Source organism: Daucus carota, chromosome 6 (assembly GCF_001625215.2).
Source record: "Daucus carota subsp. sativus chromosome 6, DH1 v3.0, whole genome shotgun sequence".
Lineage (NCBI taxonomy): Eukaryota > Viridiplantae > Streptophyta > Magnoliopsida > Apiales > Apiaceae > Daucus > Daucus carota.
Window position 1 is genome coordinate 28,816,167 of NC_030386.2, and position 20,076 is coordinate 28,836,242.

General features: G+C 36.9%; 3 protein-coding genes across 5 annotated transcripts; 2 read left to right on the plus strand and 1 right to left on the minus strand.

Moving 5' to 3' along the window:
• Positions 1 to 5,847: 5,847 nt before the first annotated feature.
• On the minus strand, positions 5,848 to 9,064 carry LOC108206660 (uncharacterized). 3 transcript variants are annotated; one of them, XM_017377033.2, is made up of 7 exons: positions 8,920 to 9,064; positions 8,143 to 8,234; positions 7,808 to 8,028; positions 7,195 to 7,411; positions 6,800 to 6,885; positions 6,514 to 6,605; positions 5,848 to 6,402 (listed from the first exon to the last, which is right to left on the minus strand). In XM_017377033.2, exons 2-7 carry the CDS (start codon positions 8,230 to 8,232, stop codon positions 6,161 to 6,163), a joined length of 948 nt encoding a protein of 315 aa, XP_017232522.1. In that variant the 5' UTR covers positions 8,233 to 8,234; positions 8,920 to 9,064; the 3' UTR covers positions 5,848 to 6,160. The 3 variants fall into 3 exon arrangements, with proteins under 3 accessions (XP_017232522.1, XP_017232521.1, XP_063934926.1); XM_017377032.2 differs by lacking the exon at positions 8,920 to 9,064 and adding an exon at positions 8,500 to 8,807; XM_064078856.1 differs by lacking the exon at positions 8,920 to 9,064 and having other exon boundaries at positions 8,143 to 8,482.
• A 3,314-nt stretch (positions 9,065 to 12,378) lies between these two features.
• LOC108208070 (putative cell wall protein) lies at positions 12,379 to 12,756 on the plus strand. The gene has a single exon (XM_017378547.2). The coding sequence runs from the start codon at positions 12,379 to 12,381 to the stop codon at positions 12,754 to 12,756; it is 378 nt and encodes a 125-aa protein (XP_017234036.1).
• A 2,187-nt stretch (positions 12,757 to 14,943) lies between these two features.
• Positions 14,944 to 15,324, plus strand: LOC108208002 (putative cell wall protein). The gene has a single exon (XM_017378466.2). The coding sequence runs from the start codon at positions 14,944 to 14,946 to the stop codon at positions 15,322 to 15,324; it is 381 nt and encodes a 126-aa protein (XP_017233955.1).
• The last annotated feature ends 4,752 nt before the right edge of the window (positions 15,325 to 20,076 follow it).

Below are 20,076 nucleotides of genomic sequence, written 5' to 3' on the forward strand. Positions count from 1 at the left end.
AAACCTTATGCATTCTTTTTCATCTTCCAGGTGTGGAGAGCTAGATTACTGATGTAGCAGTCCTCTGCAGTGAAATATCCTTCAATATCCGGGCACTAATACTACCACTATTGATGGCAATACAGCAAACACAATGATAATAAAGAATCATAGTAGAGAAGAAAATGAACTTTTTTCACAGAGGATGAATTGGTGAGACTTTTCGCAGAGGATGAACCCTAGGTTGGAGCGACCGGTTAATTGAGGGAAGATAAAGTCATGTCAAATCTTTTCAAGAATGGCCTGACAATTTTCTGAAAAAATATATGTAATTTTCCATAGAAAGTCATTAAAAGTCTATCAATTATATTTTTCCACCAAAGTCATTGATATATTGAATAACAACTGTCTTTTAATAACTCTTTAGAAGTTGTAATTCAATACCTCAAACTTTGAAAGATTTTTTAAAAATCCTAATACAATACCTCTTTACTTTTAAAGAGTATTTAAAAGTTGTAATTGAATACATCTAGATTTTAAAAGTCAATAAAAGTCATTAAAAATCATGATACAATACCAGCCCCTAAAGTTTCATTGTTTATCGTTTATTTCCTGTGTTATTAATGATTACTTCCTGATCAAAAGAATATGTGCATTTCCAGAATGGAACATGGAAGATACTCTTGCATTGGCATATACAGTACTAACTAGTACAACCGTAATTCTAGCACACCACTGTTAATTTCTGCTTTTAGAGAGTTATGGAGGAGTAGTGAGAGAGGAGAAGAATGATGAAAGAGAAGAAGTGGTTTCATTTCACTAAACAACAGAGTATATATACAAGTAGAATAGTGGAAAACTAACTAGCTCTAACTAACCTACAACTAATTGACAGCTGGAATATGTACAACTAATTAGCTGTGACATGTAGCTAACTAATACTACCAATAGCCTCCCTCAAGTTAGGAGGTATCTGAGAATCAGATAATCTTAACTTGGAGCATAAATCTTGCAACTGTGGAGACGGCACAATCTTGGTTAAGATATCAGCTAATTGATGCTTTGTAGGAAGATAAGAGAGCTGTAACAATCCTTCAAGAACTTTATCACGAGTGAAGTGGCAATCGACCTCAATGTGCTTCGTTCGTTCGTGAAACACTGGGTTCTTTGCAATGTGTAAAGCTGATTGATTGTCACAATGGAGAGTGACTGGAGAAAGACCAGAAACACCTATTTCTTCTAGAAGTCGAACGACCCAAGTGACTTCAGAAGCAGCTGCTGCCATAGCTCGATATTCCGCCTCAGAGCTTGACTTTGAAACTGTGGATTGCTTCTTCGACTTCCAGGAAATAGGAGATCCTCCTAAGAGAAGAACATAGCCTGTTACAGAACGTCTGGTATTTGGACAAGATGCCCAATCAGAGTCTGAAAAGGCTTGGAGAGTGAGTTTTTCTGGACCTTGAAGTTTGATTCCCTGCCCAGCAGTAGAAGAAATGTATCGTAGAGTATGATGCAAGGCTTGGAGATGAGATGTTCTAGGATTCTGCATAAATTGGCTGAGGCACTGTACAGTGTAACTTAAGTCAGGCCTTGTATTGGTCAAAAAATTTAATTTGCCTACATGGGACCTGTAAGTTTCAGGGTCTGATAACAAATCACCATCATCAGCATGTAATTTGAGATGTATAGGTAGTGGTGTGACAGCACGCTTGGAGAGATCCATATTACATCCTTGTAATAACTCTTTAGTAAACTTGTTTTGGCTCATGACAATTCCATCAGTGAAATAAGTAACTTCAATACCTAAGAAATAATGCAGTACACCAAGATCTTTTATGCTGAATTTATCGTGAAGATCTTGCTTTACTGATTGAATGTGCTCGAGATTACTTCCAGTGAGAATAATGTCATCCACATACACAGCTAGAATTGTGATATCAGTTCCATGCTTGTAGATGAATAAACTGTAATCATTTCTAGACTGAGTGTATCCTTGTAGCAACAATGTATCAGTCAGTTTATCGAACCACTGTCGAGATGCTTGTCTCAACCCGTAAAGAGATTTTCTTAATCGACAAACAAGATTATATGGGTTTGGAACACCCTCAGGTACTGTCATGTAAACTTCCTCTAGCAGATCTCCATGGAGGAATGCGTTATTAACATCAAGTTGGTAAAGTTTCCAACGTTTACTAGCAGCCAAAGATAACAAACATCTCACTGTGGTCATCTTTACCACAGGTGAAAAAGTCTCTGTAAAATCAATTCCAGGTTTCTGATTGAACCCTTTTGCTACCAAACGAGCTTTGCATCGTTCTAATGAACCATCTGCATTTAATTTCACTTTGAAAACCCAACGACTACCAATGGCTTTCTTGCCGGGTGGCAAAGGAACAAGATCCCATGTTTTATTATGTTCAAGAGCTGTAAGCTCTTTCTCCATAGCTGCAACCCAAATTGGATTAGCAGCAGCTTCTGAATATGATGTAGGCTCAGCAATGACAGACTGTTGTGATAAAAAGGTAAAATGGGATGGAGGCAAACAAGTACCATCCACTAAATTGCACCAGTGATCAATTGGGAATTCAGTATGTGTAGCTAGATTACAATAGTAATCAGTCAGATAAGTGGGGGGGTGTTTAGACCTTGAAGATTGTCTAACAGGAGGGTCATTTATCTGAGAATCATGCTGTTCACAATGACTATTGTCATGCTGTTGAGACTCATGCTCATTATGAGTACTATCACTATTATTCTGAGATTCATGGGATGTGTGATGATTTGTATTAGGAGGTTCAACAGGAGTGTCTACAGATGGAACAGAACTGGAAAACTTTGGAAGGAAAGTACTATTTAGAAAATCAGATTTAGATGTATCAGCAATCATGTGAAAAGGAAAAATGGATTCATGAAATACCACATCTCTGGAGACTGACTCTGTGTTAGTCCTGAGATCATAAATTCTATAACCTTTCTGAGAATTAGAATATCCAAGGAAAACACAAGCTGTAGCTCTAGGTTCAAACTTAGACCGATTGACTTTCAGTGTAGAAACATAACACAGACAACCATAAACTCTTAAGTCATCATATGTAGGAAGAGAACCATAGAGTCTGAAATAAGGTGTTTGATTGGCAATGGATTGTAGAGGCATTCTGTTTATCAGGTAAGTGGCACATAAGATAGAATCCCCCCAAAATTTAAGTGGTAATTTGGCCTGAAGTGATAGTGCCCTAGCAGTTTCTAGCAGATGTCTATGCTTTCGCTCCACAACACCATTTTGTTGTGGAGTGTAAGCACATGATGTTTGCTGGAGAATCCCCTTAGTTTTACAAAGTTGAGCAACTAATCCAGCACTAAGCTCTAAAGCATTGTCAGAACGAATACTTAACACAGTTGTCTTAAACTGATTCTCCACATAAGCCAGAAAATTGATCAGAACATCATATACTTGAGATTTGGATTTAAGCAAATGAACCCAAGTAAAACGCGTAAAATCATCCACAATTGTCAGAAATTGAGTACAACCAGAGTGTGATGGGGTTTTGTATGGCCCCCATATATCTAAGTGCAACAATGCAAAAGGTTTTGTACTCTTGATATAGCTAGAAGGGAAAGATTTCCTTACTTGTCTTGCTGCAGGACAAATTTGACAAACAGTAGTATTTACACAATCTTGAACAGATTTAAGAGGTAGTAACAACTGAAGCTTAGAAAATGGTAGATGTCCCATCCGCAAATGCCAGAGTCTTGTGTCCTCTACATCTTTAGAAACAGCTGTGTGACAAAACTTTGATTGATCCTGATTTTGTGTTGTAATAGTATTCTGGACACAATACAAGCCACCTGATAGTCTACCAAGAAGAATCTGAGGCCTTTTCAGAGAATGGCCCTGAATAAAACATTGATCATCAGAAAAAATTATGTTGCATTTCAAATCAGCACATAATTTGTTAACAGAGATCAGTCTGAACTGAAATTGGGGAACATAAAGAACTTTGTGTAAAGTGAGATCATCATTCACTTTCACTGTCCCTATATGTGTCACTTGAACTTTTGTACCATCAGGAATAGTAATAAAACTATCCTTATCATCAACAATATCATAAGAGATGAAACTATCCAGATTAGGACAGATATGATCAGTAGAGCCACTGTCAAGTATCCATTGATGACTCATACCAGCAAGAAGACAGAAATTACCTGCCAGCATTGCAAGTTTAGGATTGTCATTATCTGAATCTGGCTGAATATTCTGTTGACTTAGCAGCTTGAGCAAGTGATTATACTGCTCCATGCTCACAGTATCATTAGAGTTATCAGGTGCATCATCTGCAGAATCTTGCTGTGCCATAGCAGCAAATCCCTTCCTCTGATGTTGTTGTTGTTGTTTAGCTTGGAATCCAGGTGGATAACCATGGATTTTGAAGCATCTTTCAATGCTATGACCAGGAATCTTACAATGATTGCAAAAGTACTTTTTCTTTGATGGATCTGCTGTGTTTCTTGAACCTGTGCTCTTCTGATAATTGGAATTGAATCTTTGACTTGAATTTTGTGGATTGTATTTCTTGTTGTCTGCATAGAATGCCAAAGATTCAGCTGGAACAGTACTAGTAGAGCCACTAGCAATAGACTTATGCTTTTCTTCCTGAGCAAACAGTCTGTAGACTTGAGATATGTTTGGCAGAGGCTGCATCATCAATACATTGCTTCTCACCAAAGAGAAAGCCTCAGTTAGCCTCATCATAAATTGCAAGATCCTCTGTTCTTGTTGTTTTAGTACCAGCCTTTGAGATAATCCACATGTACACTTGTTACATGTGCAGTAGAGTAGTGGACTAGCATCATTTAGTCCTTCCCACAGAGTTTTCATTTTAGTGAAAAACACTGATACAGAATCAGAACCTTGAGTGAGTTCAAACAATTGCTGCTCAAGAGCGTATACTTGTGAAATTGAAGTACAGCCATATCTGTCTTCCAAATCTTCCCAGAGTTCCCTTGCAGTTGGAAAATATTGAACACTCTTGGCAATTGTTTCATCAAGATTATACAATAACCAAGTAATAACCAGATTGTTACATCGTTCCCAACACTTGTACTCAGCAGTAGTAATATCAGGTACATCAATGGAACCGTCAACAAAACCTAATTTGTTCTTAGTGGATAAAGTGAGAATCATAGATCGTTTCCAGCTATGAAATCCATCTCCATTGAATTTCACAGAAACTAGTTGTAAAGTATGAGCATCAGATGGATGAATATAGTAATGACTAGTAGGATCATTATTTGCCATGGATTTTAGGTCAAGAAATGCAATCGAACAATTTGTCAACAAAAACACAATTCAAGAAATCGAAACTCAGAAATTATCAAGAAACAATCTCGATAATGATCAGAACAGCAAGAAACGTCAATTAGAAGTCTCGATCTATGAAATGACAACACAATCTCAACACAATTCAGTAAAATATCTCTTACTGGAGTGAGAAATGACCTGAGAATCTGAAGAACTAATGAAGAATTCGCGATGAAGATGAATGTAGGATCGAGCGATGCACTTATTACGTAATCGCCATTGCTGGCTCTGATACCATGTTAATTTCTGCTTTTAGAGAGTTATGGAGGAGTAGTGAGAGAGGAGAAGAATGATGAAAGAGAAGAAGTGGTTTCATTTCACTAAACAACAGAGTATATATACAAGTAGAATAGTGGAAAACTAACTAGCTCTAACTAACCTACAACTAATTGACAGCTGGAATATGTACAACTAATTAGCTGTGACATGTAGCTAACTAATACTACCAATAACCACAACATGATGAGTTGCTCGTGTGCTGCAGCAGTTCAGCAAAGTGCATTATAAGCTAAGTGTAAAATTGTTTTATTTACAGCAATAAATACAGAAACCATGATAGAAATTTCTTACCTAGTCGATCCTCTCTTTCTACAAAACGCAACATTTATACAAAGGCCAGTGAAACATTCCCGTGAGCTTTAGGCTTATACATTCCCAACCATAGACGATCAAAATACTAATTTCAACTCTAAACGGTAAAACCTAACAAAGAGAAAGTGCCGAAATATACAATTCTCTAATCCAAACAACGATAAACAAGATTGAGGGTTATACAAGCCAGTCAGCATCTTGCTGTTCAATCCAAAAGGTTTTACCAAGCCATCAGGCATGGCGGATCCCATTGAAAAAGTTGAAGTCATGGTGTTGTACCCTTAATTGTTTAAGCCAAGAATCTGCAACACTCCCAAGTGAGTTCAGCTTATCTTGATCACGGCTACTCTTGTCGGAGACCCACACATTTCCTTGCATCTTATAAGTCACTGCCCCAAAAGGAGCTAGAGAGATGCCTCTTACATTTTTTCGCTTCGTTTTGGTACTCTGTATTTCATCTTCAATATCCAAATCTAAAAAAGTTGTTAATAGATCAGAAAAGTTTATACATGGCACAGAATCAGGACGAAAATTAGAAATCTAAGAAGAGAATAAGAAGTGATGTATATGAAACAAGATAATACCTTGAAATGAAGATGAGAGGGTGTGATACGTGAGGAAACATGTGGACAAATCCTTTATGGTTCTCCCCATGGGAATATGATAAATTGGGTACCTGCAAAAATCATTTTCAATATCTATTCACAACCGGCATTATAAAATGAAAATTTGAAAGTAGAAAGTCTTTTGATTCAACAGACAAAGAGTTGGTATTACAGTGATCTGTTTGTTGATTCATTTAGTAGCAAACATTAACAGAAATGCAAGATAGAACCAGGGTTTTAATTAAATCTAAAGAGAACAAGTTACCATGCCACTGCGAGCCAACTTGCTGGTGAGAGATCCACACTCCTTAAGGACATTAATCCGGGGTATCTTTCCGCTAATTCAGTTATCTGAAAGGATAAAAAAATTAATGAATCAGAACGATTTTATGATTTTATCTATACTAATCAATCATCAAATCAACATTTTCTTGGAACCGGGTTCCATATCCTTGTAAAAGAAAAAAGGGTTCATAAATTAGCATAAACAAGGAGCAGTTCACAATTCCTGGCGCCTCCTAATGCATTATATGTTCTGTTTTAAAACAAAAATAAAAAGTGGCATATAGAGGAGAATAGATATAAGCAAATATTGACAGATTGCACACTGATAAACTGTAAGCAAACTATTTCACCGGGCAAAAAGTGATGAAAAGATACCTTATCCATGAGAGGAACCCTTCCATAAGGAGTTGAACGCTCAAAGTGTTGGAGATAAAGGTTCCCTAATCTATTATTCTGATGCCAAAGAAGTTCTTGTTCAAAGCCCTCCTCAGAGGAACAACCATCCCATCTCGACAGTTTTTCACTCTCACTCTCATCACTGAATGAGTCGCTAAAAGAGTCCCTCGTTTCACTAGCGGAATCAGCATCATCCCTATACAATATCGTACAAAATTCATCACAGCAATCTTTATATCACTAGTCCTAAAAAAACAAAGTAATGGCTTTAAATAAAATCTTGGAGTACCAAACTCACAACTAAGCCTATATTATTTATTTCGCAAGACTCTATATAATCACCAAAGCATGTACACCTAAGTCAGATACTAATACTTTGACCATTTCAATCTAATAATTAGGCAAACCAACAATTGACATCCTCAAGACAATAGCACCATTTCGCGTTACAATTTACAGAACTAAGAAAAAACTGGAAGACAGTTACCTAATTCCTTCCCCTCGAAACACACACAAACACACACACAAGACATTCAAGGTGAATAGGCAGCAAAAGTACTAGAAAACTCGGAAGTAAAATCATATGAACTACCTTAAAGAGTTCAAAGATGGATTGCTGGTAAGAATCTGAATTGCCGAGAGATAAGGGACATAGTACTGGACAAGGTTTTCTCCACTATCCAAACTAATTGGGACTCCGGCGCCATAAGCACTCCATTCATCATAACAATTCCAGAGATCACTCAACATAAAATATTCCACATTTTCTTTCTCCCATGGATGCCAAAGACTATTAAGCTTCATGATCTCACTCTAATTTTTTTCATAATCAACAAACAATGCATCACTCAGTAATTACACTCCACCACATATAGACTAATATAATAATCACATTTCAAGCCTAAAGAATTGTAAAGAAAAACAAACCTTGGGTAAAAATTGAGATGGGACTACAGGCGTTGTGCGATCAAGAAAGCTGTCTAGGTTCGATTTCGATGAGCCTCTTTCCATAATCATACCTTTAACAAATGAATTATCAGAGAAAAAAACACAAGAAAGCAGAGTAATATTAAGGGTGTTTCTTCAGAGACAAAACAAGAGAAACAACTTGGTCCACAATTAACTCAATTTATAAACGTGTCGAGCTAGCTAGTCTTGAAAGCTACATATACAAACAATATATTACAATCTCAATATTATACATCTCGACTGTTTCTAGAAAAAAAAAATATATCCTTTATTCATAGCATATTAGCATGAAACCTCCTTGTATAAGGCTCTAACCTTGAGCAAGACTCCAACGCAACCAAAAAATCAAACTTTTACTTCAACCAAGTTGCAGAGCGCAATCAAAGCCACAAATTAATCACAAAAAGAAAAGAAATTTTGAGAAAATGATGTGTTTGTTCAAGAAAATGTTGAGAATTCTTAGGGAAAGCTTTAAAGTTTTATAGACCCATAACGTTACGAATACCTAAACCTATCCATATCATAGTATTTCTCAACGATACTATCCAATAAAGAATTATTTCATGCATAGCTTTCAGTTTTCTGTTGAAAAAGAAATCAACTTTTCTCGACAAGATAAAATATTTATAAAATGTTGTTATCAGTCTTATTTCGTAACGGGCACATGTAACACGTATAGTTTAAAAGAAGAACCGAATTGAATGGGAATAATAAGAAAAGTTTGTTGGACTTTACTTCTGGCCTTTTGGGTGCTTGTTGAAGAAGATGAAACACTGAAACTGAAGAGATGAAGCAAATTAAGGATGTGTAAAGAGTGAATTGAGGTACTAGAATATATAAGAGCAATTACGTAAGGCGTTTATGGTTGTTATGGTAACTTGGCGTTTTCTTTATCTAGATATGTATTGCCGCAATTACACGCACGTAGTATTAAATATCTGAAATTTATGATATGTCCGATGTGTCATATTTTCTGTTAGTTTTTACCGACATGTCGAAAGAGGAAATGAAATAAAGTTAACTTTACCTTACTCATTACTGTATCTAGGAGGGTTTTGGAGAACTGATGAATTGTGACATGGATTTATGCCAACATAATGTTCAATCCTCGGAAAATTTGTTTGTTTTGTGATACTAATATGTTTCATGTGATTCGTGATCCGTAGCCGTAAATGAATTTGTGATTCTGTATTTGATGATTTATTTGATGATTCAATAAATGAATGGGAATATCGGATAACGGGTGGTGTTTGTGTCTGCAATCGGGTCAATTTCGGGTCAATTTAAAATCACTTAAAATTGAATAAAACGGAAAACTGAAATTATTATAAATGAAATTCTAATTTCGGATCCATTTCGGGTTAATTGGGTCACTTTCGGATTTATGCCTCAGTAAATCGGATTTCGAGTTAGGTCGGATTTCGGGTCGTGTCTAATTTTGCTACCCATTATTTTAATTAGAGTCTAAGTATTAGACTATGTTAATTTTATTAATTTGCTAATACTAAAATTTACTTGATAAAATGTAATATACTACGTATTATTTAATAGTCGTTTGTAGCTTTTTTTTTTAATATTAAATATTCGTTACACAGATAAGCAGTTCTTAATTGGTAGATATTTTAGACATATGGAATATATCAGCGGAAAAGCCATGATCGAAGGAGTTAATAGCATAATCATGTATCAGCACGTGGTCTTTGCTGTGACTGTCGAATGCAAATCGAAATTACTTTGACATGCATCACAAAATTATAATTAAGATCTTTGTACATTAAACATTATTTATTGAATGCAGTTAATGTTGATATCCTGTTATTTTCGTAAGTAACACTTGTTCTATTTTTTATGTCATTTAATTTTTTGAAACGTTTTTAACATTTTTAACTTGCTAGTTAAAATTTATATTTGCAAAATTTTCTTTAAAAATCTTCTCCCTCAAGATAAAATATATAATTAATATTATAATATACCTAAAAAAAATTAAAATTAATAATCATAACTAAACATTTAAATGACTTAAAAATATTTATCATAGAATTTAAGCATTAATATATAAACGAGAGAGTATCATTTTCATTGGAATAACACTCACACCGCACAAGTTTGTGCTGATAATGTATTTAATTTTTTCAAGAAACAAGATTGTAATATTATTATATTAAATATTATAAAATAAAATAATATAATCTGTATTATATAAAAGAGAGTTACTTATAATAATTTTGTACAAATACTTGTAGGTTGTATTATTATGCATTTTTGTGATTTTTATATTTATAAAAATCTTATCCTTGTGTTAATAGAGTAATACGGCATATGGTTTATAGATACAAAGTATGTATGCATGTGCGCATCGTGAACGGATGGAACTCGGCACAAATCAAATAAGCAAATTTGTTTGGCAGGCTACATTTTTGATTTTACTGAAATAAATCTTGGTCGAACCAAATGGCAGATCAATGTGTGGAGTCTTTGGACTAGTGTTCCGATGTAGACTTAAAAACTCCATGTAGAACATTTAAGTATCTAACCAAGGCCTAAACATGTGTAGTCCTGGAGATGGGCTGGGCCAATGAGTAATGTCCGGACTCTCGGCCTTGAACCCAAAACTCTTAAGTCCTAAAAGGATAACTTCCCAGATGGTTCCGGACTCCAGCGAACTAAGGTTGTGTTCACATGAATTTTGTACTTTAAAATGATGTTGATGAAAGAAAATGTACATAATTTTCATTCATTCAATCATTCCAATCTTACTATTTTAATTATAACTCTAACCCACATGTTTTGGAAGGAATGGTCATTCCATTTTTACATCATATTTCTTCACAATCATTCTCACAAAAAATTTAACTACATTCATATTTTGTCACTATTATTTCATACTTTCTTCTTTTGCCTTAAAATTTCTATATAACTTTTCATTTCATTCTCTCCTCATTCCTTTCCATGAAATGAACATAGCCTAGGATTCTGGTAACATATCTCTTCATTTTTGCTTGTAATAAATGAAATCTTGGTGTGTCCAAGGACTCCAATCACTCTCTTATCACATGTAAAAAATTTCAGTTCTAGTCACCGGATTATAAAAAATGTCGGTACCCAGTGCACAAGATCTCTACGAATTTCTGCAACATAAACTAGGAAGATCCAATAAATGCACCCAGCGGCACCATGTAACCTGAAATGGTGGCACTACATAACCCACATTCTCACCAGGATCAATCTGACCTACTTGAGGAACTGAACACTTGTTACCATACAACAAGATTTTTTGGTAAACCTTGTAACGTTGGTTTTAAAGCATGCCCATATGTTGTCCTTGTGCATAAATTTAACATTGACAGGGTCAAAAAAGCAGGGGAGTGGTGATCCGTAGAGCTAAGTGTAAATGCAGCCGTCAAGGATTTGTTGAGATTTTAATACTACCCAAGAAAATATAAAAATGTAAATGGAGTGGTCAGGTTAATCAACAAAGGGAGATGCTTCAAACCTCCAGTGAAGCTTCTTGTAATCATAAGTAACTAATAAACCATTCTAGCTGTAGTTGCTTTAACTATTCCAACAACAATAGAGGCATATATTTAACTGAAGACTCTAGGTATCTATCTTCTTTTGTTGCTGAACTGAAATAATGCAGACATAATACTTGTAACTTCAAATGACCGCGAAATTATATAATGTGATTTGTTAAAATATAATGTGATCTGTTAAGGTTTTAGATGGACTGGTTTTTAACATGATATCAGAGCTCAGGTTACCACGATGGATAAATAATTCAACTGAAGCTCATATGTAGAATCCACTAGCTAGGTTTTATACTTGACCTTGAAGTGACTGCATGTTGCAGTCGAAGCTAGTGAATACCAGCAACCTAAATTTTTTTATTTTATTAAAAGAGGTGTGTAATTAGCTAGTGAAACTAATTCTAGGTGAACAATAGACGGTGAATTAGACTCTGTATTAGACATAGCAGGAAGATGGACTTAATTGGCCGTCAAAGCAGATAATTTGGAGCATAATGCTACCACTGTACCAACTGTAAACATATGTACTAATTGAAGTTTCATCGCCCTCGGAATATGAAGTATATAAGAGTACCTCTTCTACTACTTTCTCCATCACACCAAGCTTCACTCTCTTCTTCTTTATATACACAACTCTTTTTCTGTGAAGAACTAACTAGTTGGTGCAATGGCTATCAAAGCTACCTCCATCGTCGCTTTTCTTGTCATCGTCAGCGTCCTTGTGTCGATTGCAGTTGGACGTGACATCCCAAAGGACTCAAAAGATGTTGATAAGAAAAAGCCGGAGACCTTTACTCAAGAAGGCAGTCTCCCCATTCAGGGAGCTGGCCGTTTCATGGTCCCTACAAAAAAGTATTCTTTCAAAGGGATTAATCCTTTTACTTACAATCCCGTAACAGGAAAGAATACAGGGAATGGAATCAGTATTCCTACTCTCCCTTCTACTGGTCTACCTGGCTACTTTCCCGGTGCAGACGACACTTTCATCCCCAACCCGGGATTTGAGGTTCCCACTGGTTTTCCAGCACCACCTATTCGTCACTAGAATTGTCGGTTGTCAGGTCCTGGAAGTGAGAGCTTAATAATGTAGAATGCATCAATGCATGGCAGTTCTGGATCTTGTGGTGTATGCGGCTCCTTTCTAGCTATTTGATGTTAGCATTTTGCTGTAATCACCTTCTATCATTTTGTATTCCTGTACTGTATTTCTTGTAATAATCTGATGCTTGGTATGAATAAAATTTTTAAATCACATATGCATATATGTTAACCTTGAGCTAGATATCAAGAAGATACAGTTTTTACTTGAGGCTAATGGCCTATTTGCCTATCTGTTACTTGTGGTTAATTGCCTATTTGGCATCTGAAGTCGGTTAAAAATTGCAATTTCCTCACTGGACTGAGAAACTTGCAATTACATTACTGAATCATGTTAATAATACAATTAACTATTAAGATTTAAATGGTTTATTTATGTGACTGCAAATTTTCACCTACTTCAGTTACCAAATAGCCCATTAACTCTTTTTACTTGCTCTTAAATGGGGTGCAGAGGAGAATATATCTGCAGAAACACTGACAATGGTGGGGCAGTTGATCTTAGAAATCTGGAATTTACACTATAAATTGTTGCAGAGGTGATTCTGGGTGCCAAAAAAAAACACTGTCACTTGTAATTATTCCTCACTTCATTGAATGCTCAATTGGTACAACCAGTGGTAAAAGTACATTTTTACTTGTATTATACTAATTGAAACTTGCTACATTATATTCAAAGTTTTAAATCACATTCACAATATTACAGATCAATATCCCATCTAACTTGTAGTTTCTTTTGCAGCATCAGTTGTTGCTGAACTAGCATAAATATTTTGATTGGAACTAATTAATCAGCTTTAACTTTTAACATGGAGTATATTGTTAGAAGTGAAAAGTTCTAAAAATCTGAAATTAATATTCAAAAATATAAAGGATTTAATTAGGTCCATGGACTCCTGGATTGGCAACATGTTAGTACTGTATAATATAAGGGTGATCTGTTGTCGATTCTATATTATGGATCACAAAACTATCATAAACATATCAGACTCTAAATTATTCATGAATAGATAGATGATTAAGACAGCTTATAATAAATTTTTGTTATCCTAAGATCTCAGTCTGTGGCTTAACTTCCAAAAGTTCCTGTTTCGTACACTATTAGTCATTTTCATAAGGACATCAGACCTAAACACAGATATACAAAGCTAAATAAACATAATCTGGTTTCGAATACATGCATCTGTGTTCAGTATTTCGAATTGATCATATATATTCAAATCACTTTCAAATTCAATTCGCGTTTAAATTATATATTTCTGGCGGTGACAACGGCCCTGGGGTGGAACCATGTGAAAGATTATGAGGTAGTCGAAATCATGTGGAAAGCTCAAAATCCACCAACTAATGAAGCTATTAAAATCTGGTTGATAGGTGGTTTTGGTCTGCAATAAATTGAACTACTAAATACTAGCTATACCCACCAACTTGAAGCTGTCAATTTAATCCTCCATGTATTAGCTCTAATGTCCGTATAACTAACAACAATGCAGACAGGCTGATGTGATTAAGATACGCAGTTAGTCTATTATTATGACAAGTCAGTTGCTGTCTTAGTTTCTCAAACAGCATCTTTGCAGATTGAGCGACAGTAACCGCCATGTTATGATCCTCTAATTGACTAATAGTCCTTTTCTAATCCCATCAGCATCGATCTTTATTATCAAAAGATAGAATCAAAACCCAACTTAATTGCTGTTTTAAACTCATTGATGGAGGAGGGGGACTTGATGATGCAGACCCCATGCATCAGTGTTAAACCAAAAATATCAATTGTCATTTAGACCTACCATCAACGTATCAGACTACGTATGTGAATCGCTAATTAACAACCATTCGATCTTGCTATTTGAGACTGGACTGTACCCATTTATCTCCCTGTATAATTTGCGAATGGGACAACAATTGAACATAGCACAAACAATATTCAATTGGCCGTCAAAGCAGTTGGAGATGATCAGGAGCACAAGTACAAACTTTTTACGCACATTTACTAGATAATTTTTCACCCGGTTGATAAAAAGTTGAAGTATATAAGGCCACCTCCTCTACTACTCTCTTCATCACAACAGCTTCCTATCTTCTTCTTCTTCATCTATAAAATCTTTCTGTCAACCGAGGAGGATTCAGCGCAATGGCTATGAAAGCTACCTCAGTTCTTGCCTTGCTGGTAATCTTCAACGTCCTTGTCTCGTCTGTCATGGGACGTGACATCCCAAAGGACTCGAAAACTGCTGAAGTGAAGAAACCCGAGACTTTTAACCAAGAAGGCAGCGTCCTCATTCCAGGAGTCGGACGTGTCATGATCCCACCAAAGAAGAAGTGCTTTTTCAAAGGGTTTAACCCATTCACCTACAATCCCGTGACAGGCAAAAACACCGGACATGGAATCAGCATTCCCACTCTCCCTAATACTGGCGTCCCTGGCTACCTTCCCGGTAATGATGACACCTTCATCCCCAACCCGGGATTTGAGGTCCCCACCGGTTTTCCAGCCCCGCCTATTCGTCATTAGAAGTTTCCTTCTTACACTATAGATGCCATGTATCACTCGGCATTGAGCTTCAAACTCATTCAGATGGTAGTATGCATGGCCTTATCATCGTGGGGAGTACTCTGTTCGTTTCTGTCTAGCTACTTTCTAGCTTTTTGTGTACCAAAATCCTCTGTAATCACTTTCTGTATTTCTGTATTGTATTTCTTGTACTAGTTCACGCTTGAAATGAATAAAAATAATGTTTAAGATTAAACTGAACGTGAAATGCATACATCGACCATACCTCGGCTCTAAAAAGCTCTTCCGCTGTTTCGTACCACAAACTTGTCAGCTTAGATGGATCACATATATAATTTGATCAGGTCTTGAAACATACTCCAGTAATGAGCAAGGAAACACAATCTGGTAATACTTGTACTTATGTACTTGTTCTTGAATGGACTGAGGAATGCATCTGCAGAAACACTGACACAATGTGGGGGCCTTTCAGCTTTGAGATCTGGATATTACTGTATTCTATAAACAGACAGTCTTATACAATATGCTTCACTTGAATAACTTCATTTACTGCTCAGTTAGATCAACCAGTTGCACAGGATACAACTCACCAAGTACAATTTTACCTGTATACATTTAACAAAAAATCTTGTATTTTATCCATTGAATTCATATACCGTAGTAAAAAGGACATTTTGATTAATAAAATAGTAAAAAACTATCACATTCGGACAATGGTATTTACTTGGCTGAAAGCCAGAAACTCAATGTTGTCTTGATACCAGAACATTAATTCTTCTTGGTACAAATTTTAACTACCTAAGCAAATTTTTGGTGATGTACTCTTTAAATGAAGTGCTGTATATTTTGCAATATGTCTGGATTTGTTGGAGAACATAGACTCCTCTACCTAGCTAGTACTCTGTTTATGAGCTGGTGACACTAAATTGGTTAAAAACAATAATAATTCCCAAATGACATGTCACGTTGTAATTGGTGATAAATATAATATATGAGATTGACCCCGTATTCATCGATCACAAAAATTAGAATATTCCACTATATCATGTCATCTCCGTCGTGTTATTCAGAAACTCTTTTCACGAATCGATTCGGGATATCTAGCACGGCTCCTCTATTTAAAAAAAGTCGAATCGGTTAAACCCAAACTACCTAACAGTTAATTTGATGCATGGTTCCCAGAACTTATTATTTTTGTCTGACAACTCAACAATTGTTCTTACCCAAATACGGAAGAATATTTCCCTCGTGCAAAGCCAAGAAATGCGTTCAGTTAATATATCTGTACAGACATGTGGAAAGCTTATAAATTCACCAGATAATGAAGCTATTAAACTCTAGTAGATAGGCGTGGCTTTGGTCCACAATGGATGATTTCATGCCACACAAAAACAATAGGATTTGTATGTTTTTACCAAATACAAATTACAATGGTTATTAATAAAAGTAAATCAGCACAAATTCTAACCAACTTGAGGGCCTAACTGACATGCAAACATTACCCAGAATACTAATGTAGCTACACAAAACACACAGACACATGTAATTAATATCTGATAGTGTGATGTTAGCCTAATTTATGATTCTCTAATTGACCAATAGTCGTTTTCTAATACTATCAGCATCTATGTATTTAAAACACAAAATCAAAATCTAACTTAAGTGCAGTCAGCAGTGTACTTAATGAAAAGTCAGTTGATGTCTTAGGTTCTAAGACAGCATCTTTGCCCATTGAGCGACAGGAACTAGTAACCGCAACATTATGATCCTCTAATTGTGCTTATCCTAAGACCATCAGCATCCATCTTTGTTATCGAAAGACAGAATCCAAAACCAACTTAATTGCACTAAATCAACTTTCTAAACTCTAGCTAGACAATACAAAGATGGAGGTTGTGGTCCAGGTCTTGATGATGCAGACCCCATGCATAAGCTCTGAAGTCTGAAACGCTTAAACAAATGTGGGGGCGGCTGAACTCTGAAATATGGAATTTACCCCATACAGAGGTGGCTGCCCATCAGTGATTATGCTTCACTTCATTTACAGCCTAGTACAAGAACAACCAGTTGCAGAAGAAAAGTACAAATTTACTTGTACCCCTCCTCCCCAGATGAATTCGTAGTTTAGAAGTACAATTTTAAGGTATTCAATAGCATGCAAAATATGACTTCCAATAAATCAAGCTCATGAGAAGATGATTAAGCTAGATATAGTACTGATCAGATTCTTTTGCGCCAGATATCAGTTTTGTTTGAAAAAACACGCATGTTATATATAACAATTTTTAACCGCTTCATAATTTTATTTGCTGCATAAAGTGATGTTATTTTGAGAAGATTTTCCTAGCCTAAAAACTGAAGAATATTCCCCTTCTGCAAAGACAAGAAATGCATTCAGTTGATAGGTGAATAACTCAGGGCTTCTCCACAAAACATGGTAATATATAGAAATATGTATAAACCCACCAAATAAGGAAGCTATTAAAACCTAGCTTTGGTCCACAGTGGATGATCTACTAATTGTAATACCAACCAACCGGAAGCTGTCAACTTAAACATGCACACATTAGCTAGAATAATGATGTAACAATACAAAACGCAGACACCCGTGTGATTAACGTATGATGTTAGTCTCAAATTATGACACTTCACCTGCTGTCTTAGGTATGCACACAGCATCGTCTCCGATTCAGCGACAGTAACCACAATGTTATGAGTCGCTAATTCACTAATAGTCCTTTTCTAATCCCATCAGCATCTATCTTCGTTATCAAACACAAAATCCAAACACAACCCAATTGCAGTCTAATAACTTTCTAAACCTTATTATAAGACACATACAGTTGAGGTGGAGATGGGCCGCGGGGGTTTGAGTTTAATGTCTTGAGCTACCAGATTCTGACAGTTGTCACATACACCTGCAATTATATGCAGGTTGCCGATACTAACTTCTGTAGTTTGTTTCCAGAATTTAATCGAGTGATCAACATACGGACAGCCCGTCATTGATCTGGCAATTCTTCATCCTCTTTATTTTACTAAAAAAATAATGGAAAAAGATAGGGGCAAAAAACTATACAACACATTGTTTCTACAGCAGATTCAATTAGCCGTCAAGGCAGTTGGGGGAGGTGATTAGTAGTAAAAAATCACTAACTTTCTATGCACATTTACTAAGTAATTTTAAACCCGGTTGATAAAAACGTCAAGTATATAAGACCACCTTCTCCACTACTTTCTTCATCACAACAAGTTCCTACATTCTTCATCATATATACATCCTTTCTGTCAACTGAAGGAGGACTTGGCGCAATGGCTATTAAAGCAACCTCAGTTCTCGCCGCCCTTGTAATCTTCAACGTCCTCGTCTCCTCTGTCGTCGGACGTGACATCCCAAAGGACTCGAAAAACGTTGAAGTGAAAAAACCCGAGACTTTTAACCAAGAAGGCAGCGTCCTCATTCCAGGGGTTGGCCGTGTGATGATTCCCCCAAAGAAGAAGTGCTTCTTCAAAGGGTTTAATCCATTCACTTACAATCCCGTAACAGGCAGAAACACAGGACCTGGAGTCAGTGATAGGGTATAACCCGGATTGGCTTAATCTGGACCCTGGATTGGCTTAAATCCGGACCCGAGCACGATATGACCCGGAGATGATCCCGGACCCAGGAGACGATCCCGGACCCAGGAGACGATCCCGGACCCAGGAGATGGTCCCGGACCCAAACACAACCTATCCACTCTTCTCCCGGACCGGGACACAAGAGTCCAAGCCGACACCTGAACAAGCCACATTCTAACATGAAAAGGATTGGCTTAACCCGGACTCTGGATTGGCTTAATCCGGACCCGAGCACGATATGACCCGGATATGGTCCCGGACCCAGGAGATGATCTCAGAACCAGGAGACGATCCCGGACCTTGGAGATGATCTCGGACCCCGGAGATGATCCCGGACCCAGACGCAACCTATCCATCCTTCCCCCGGACCGGGACACAAGAGTCCAAGCCGACACCTGAACAAGTTGCAGTCTGACATGACAAGGACAATACCCAATGCCAGCTACTGACACTATGAAGACAAACCTCATAACACTCCAAAATACTATTCCTTAGCTGACACCTGGACAGGTGTTAAGCATCCAAGCCCTACAGATGGACAGCAGGATCCAAGGTACACATCCTTAAACCCTAATCCTTGGCCTATAAATAGACCAAGGATGAGAGGCTTAAGGATCTTCTTCTCCACACTCTCATATTTCTCACACACTCTAAGCCATCATACACAGCAGCCATACACCTTCACCCATCACACATAGATAGCTCATTTCCCGTCTATATATTTTCCGACGCCTGTACTCATTCTTACGCCGGAGGCACCGCGGGACTCAAACCCCCCTCCGGTGTTGTTTTGCAGACACCCGTCCAGCAGCTACACCGCAAGACACCGGTACACGGCGGAGGAAGCACCAGAACGGGATTTGGCGTTATCATTTGGCGCTAGAAGGAGGGGGAGGTTGTATTCTCCGTCCTGTGGTCACGGTGCCACTGGACTCATCTTCATCAGCAAACTCCCGAAAAGGGAGTCCCGATTCAACCCTGTAAGCTTCAAAATGCACTCAAAACCCTCTCAGCCATGATTCTCTTTGTTGTGTGCATGTTAGCAAACCCTGTCTAGAAGCACCCTAACTTTGTCTATAGTACATCAAGACACCTTGTCCTGTAGTCCCTTACACCTTTGTCATTTAACTA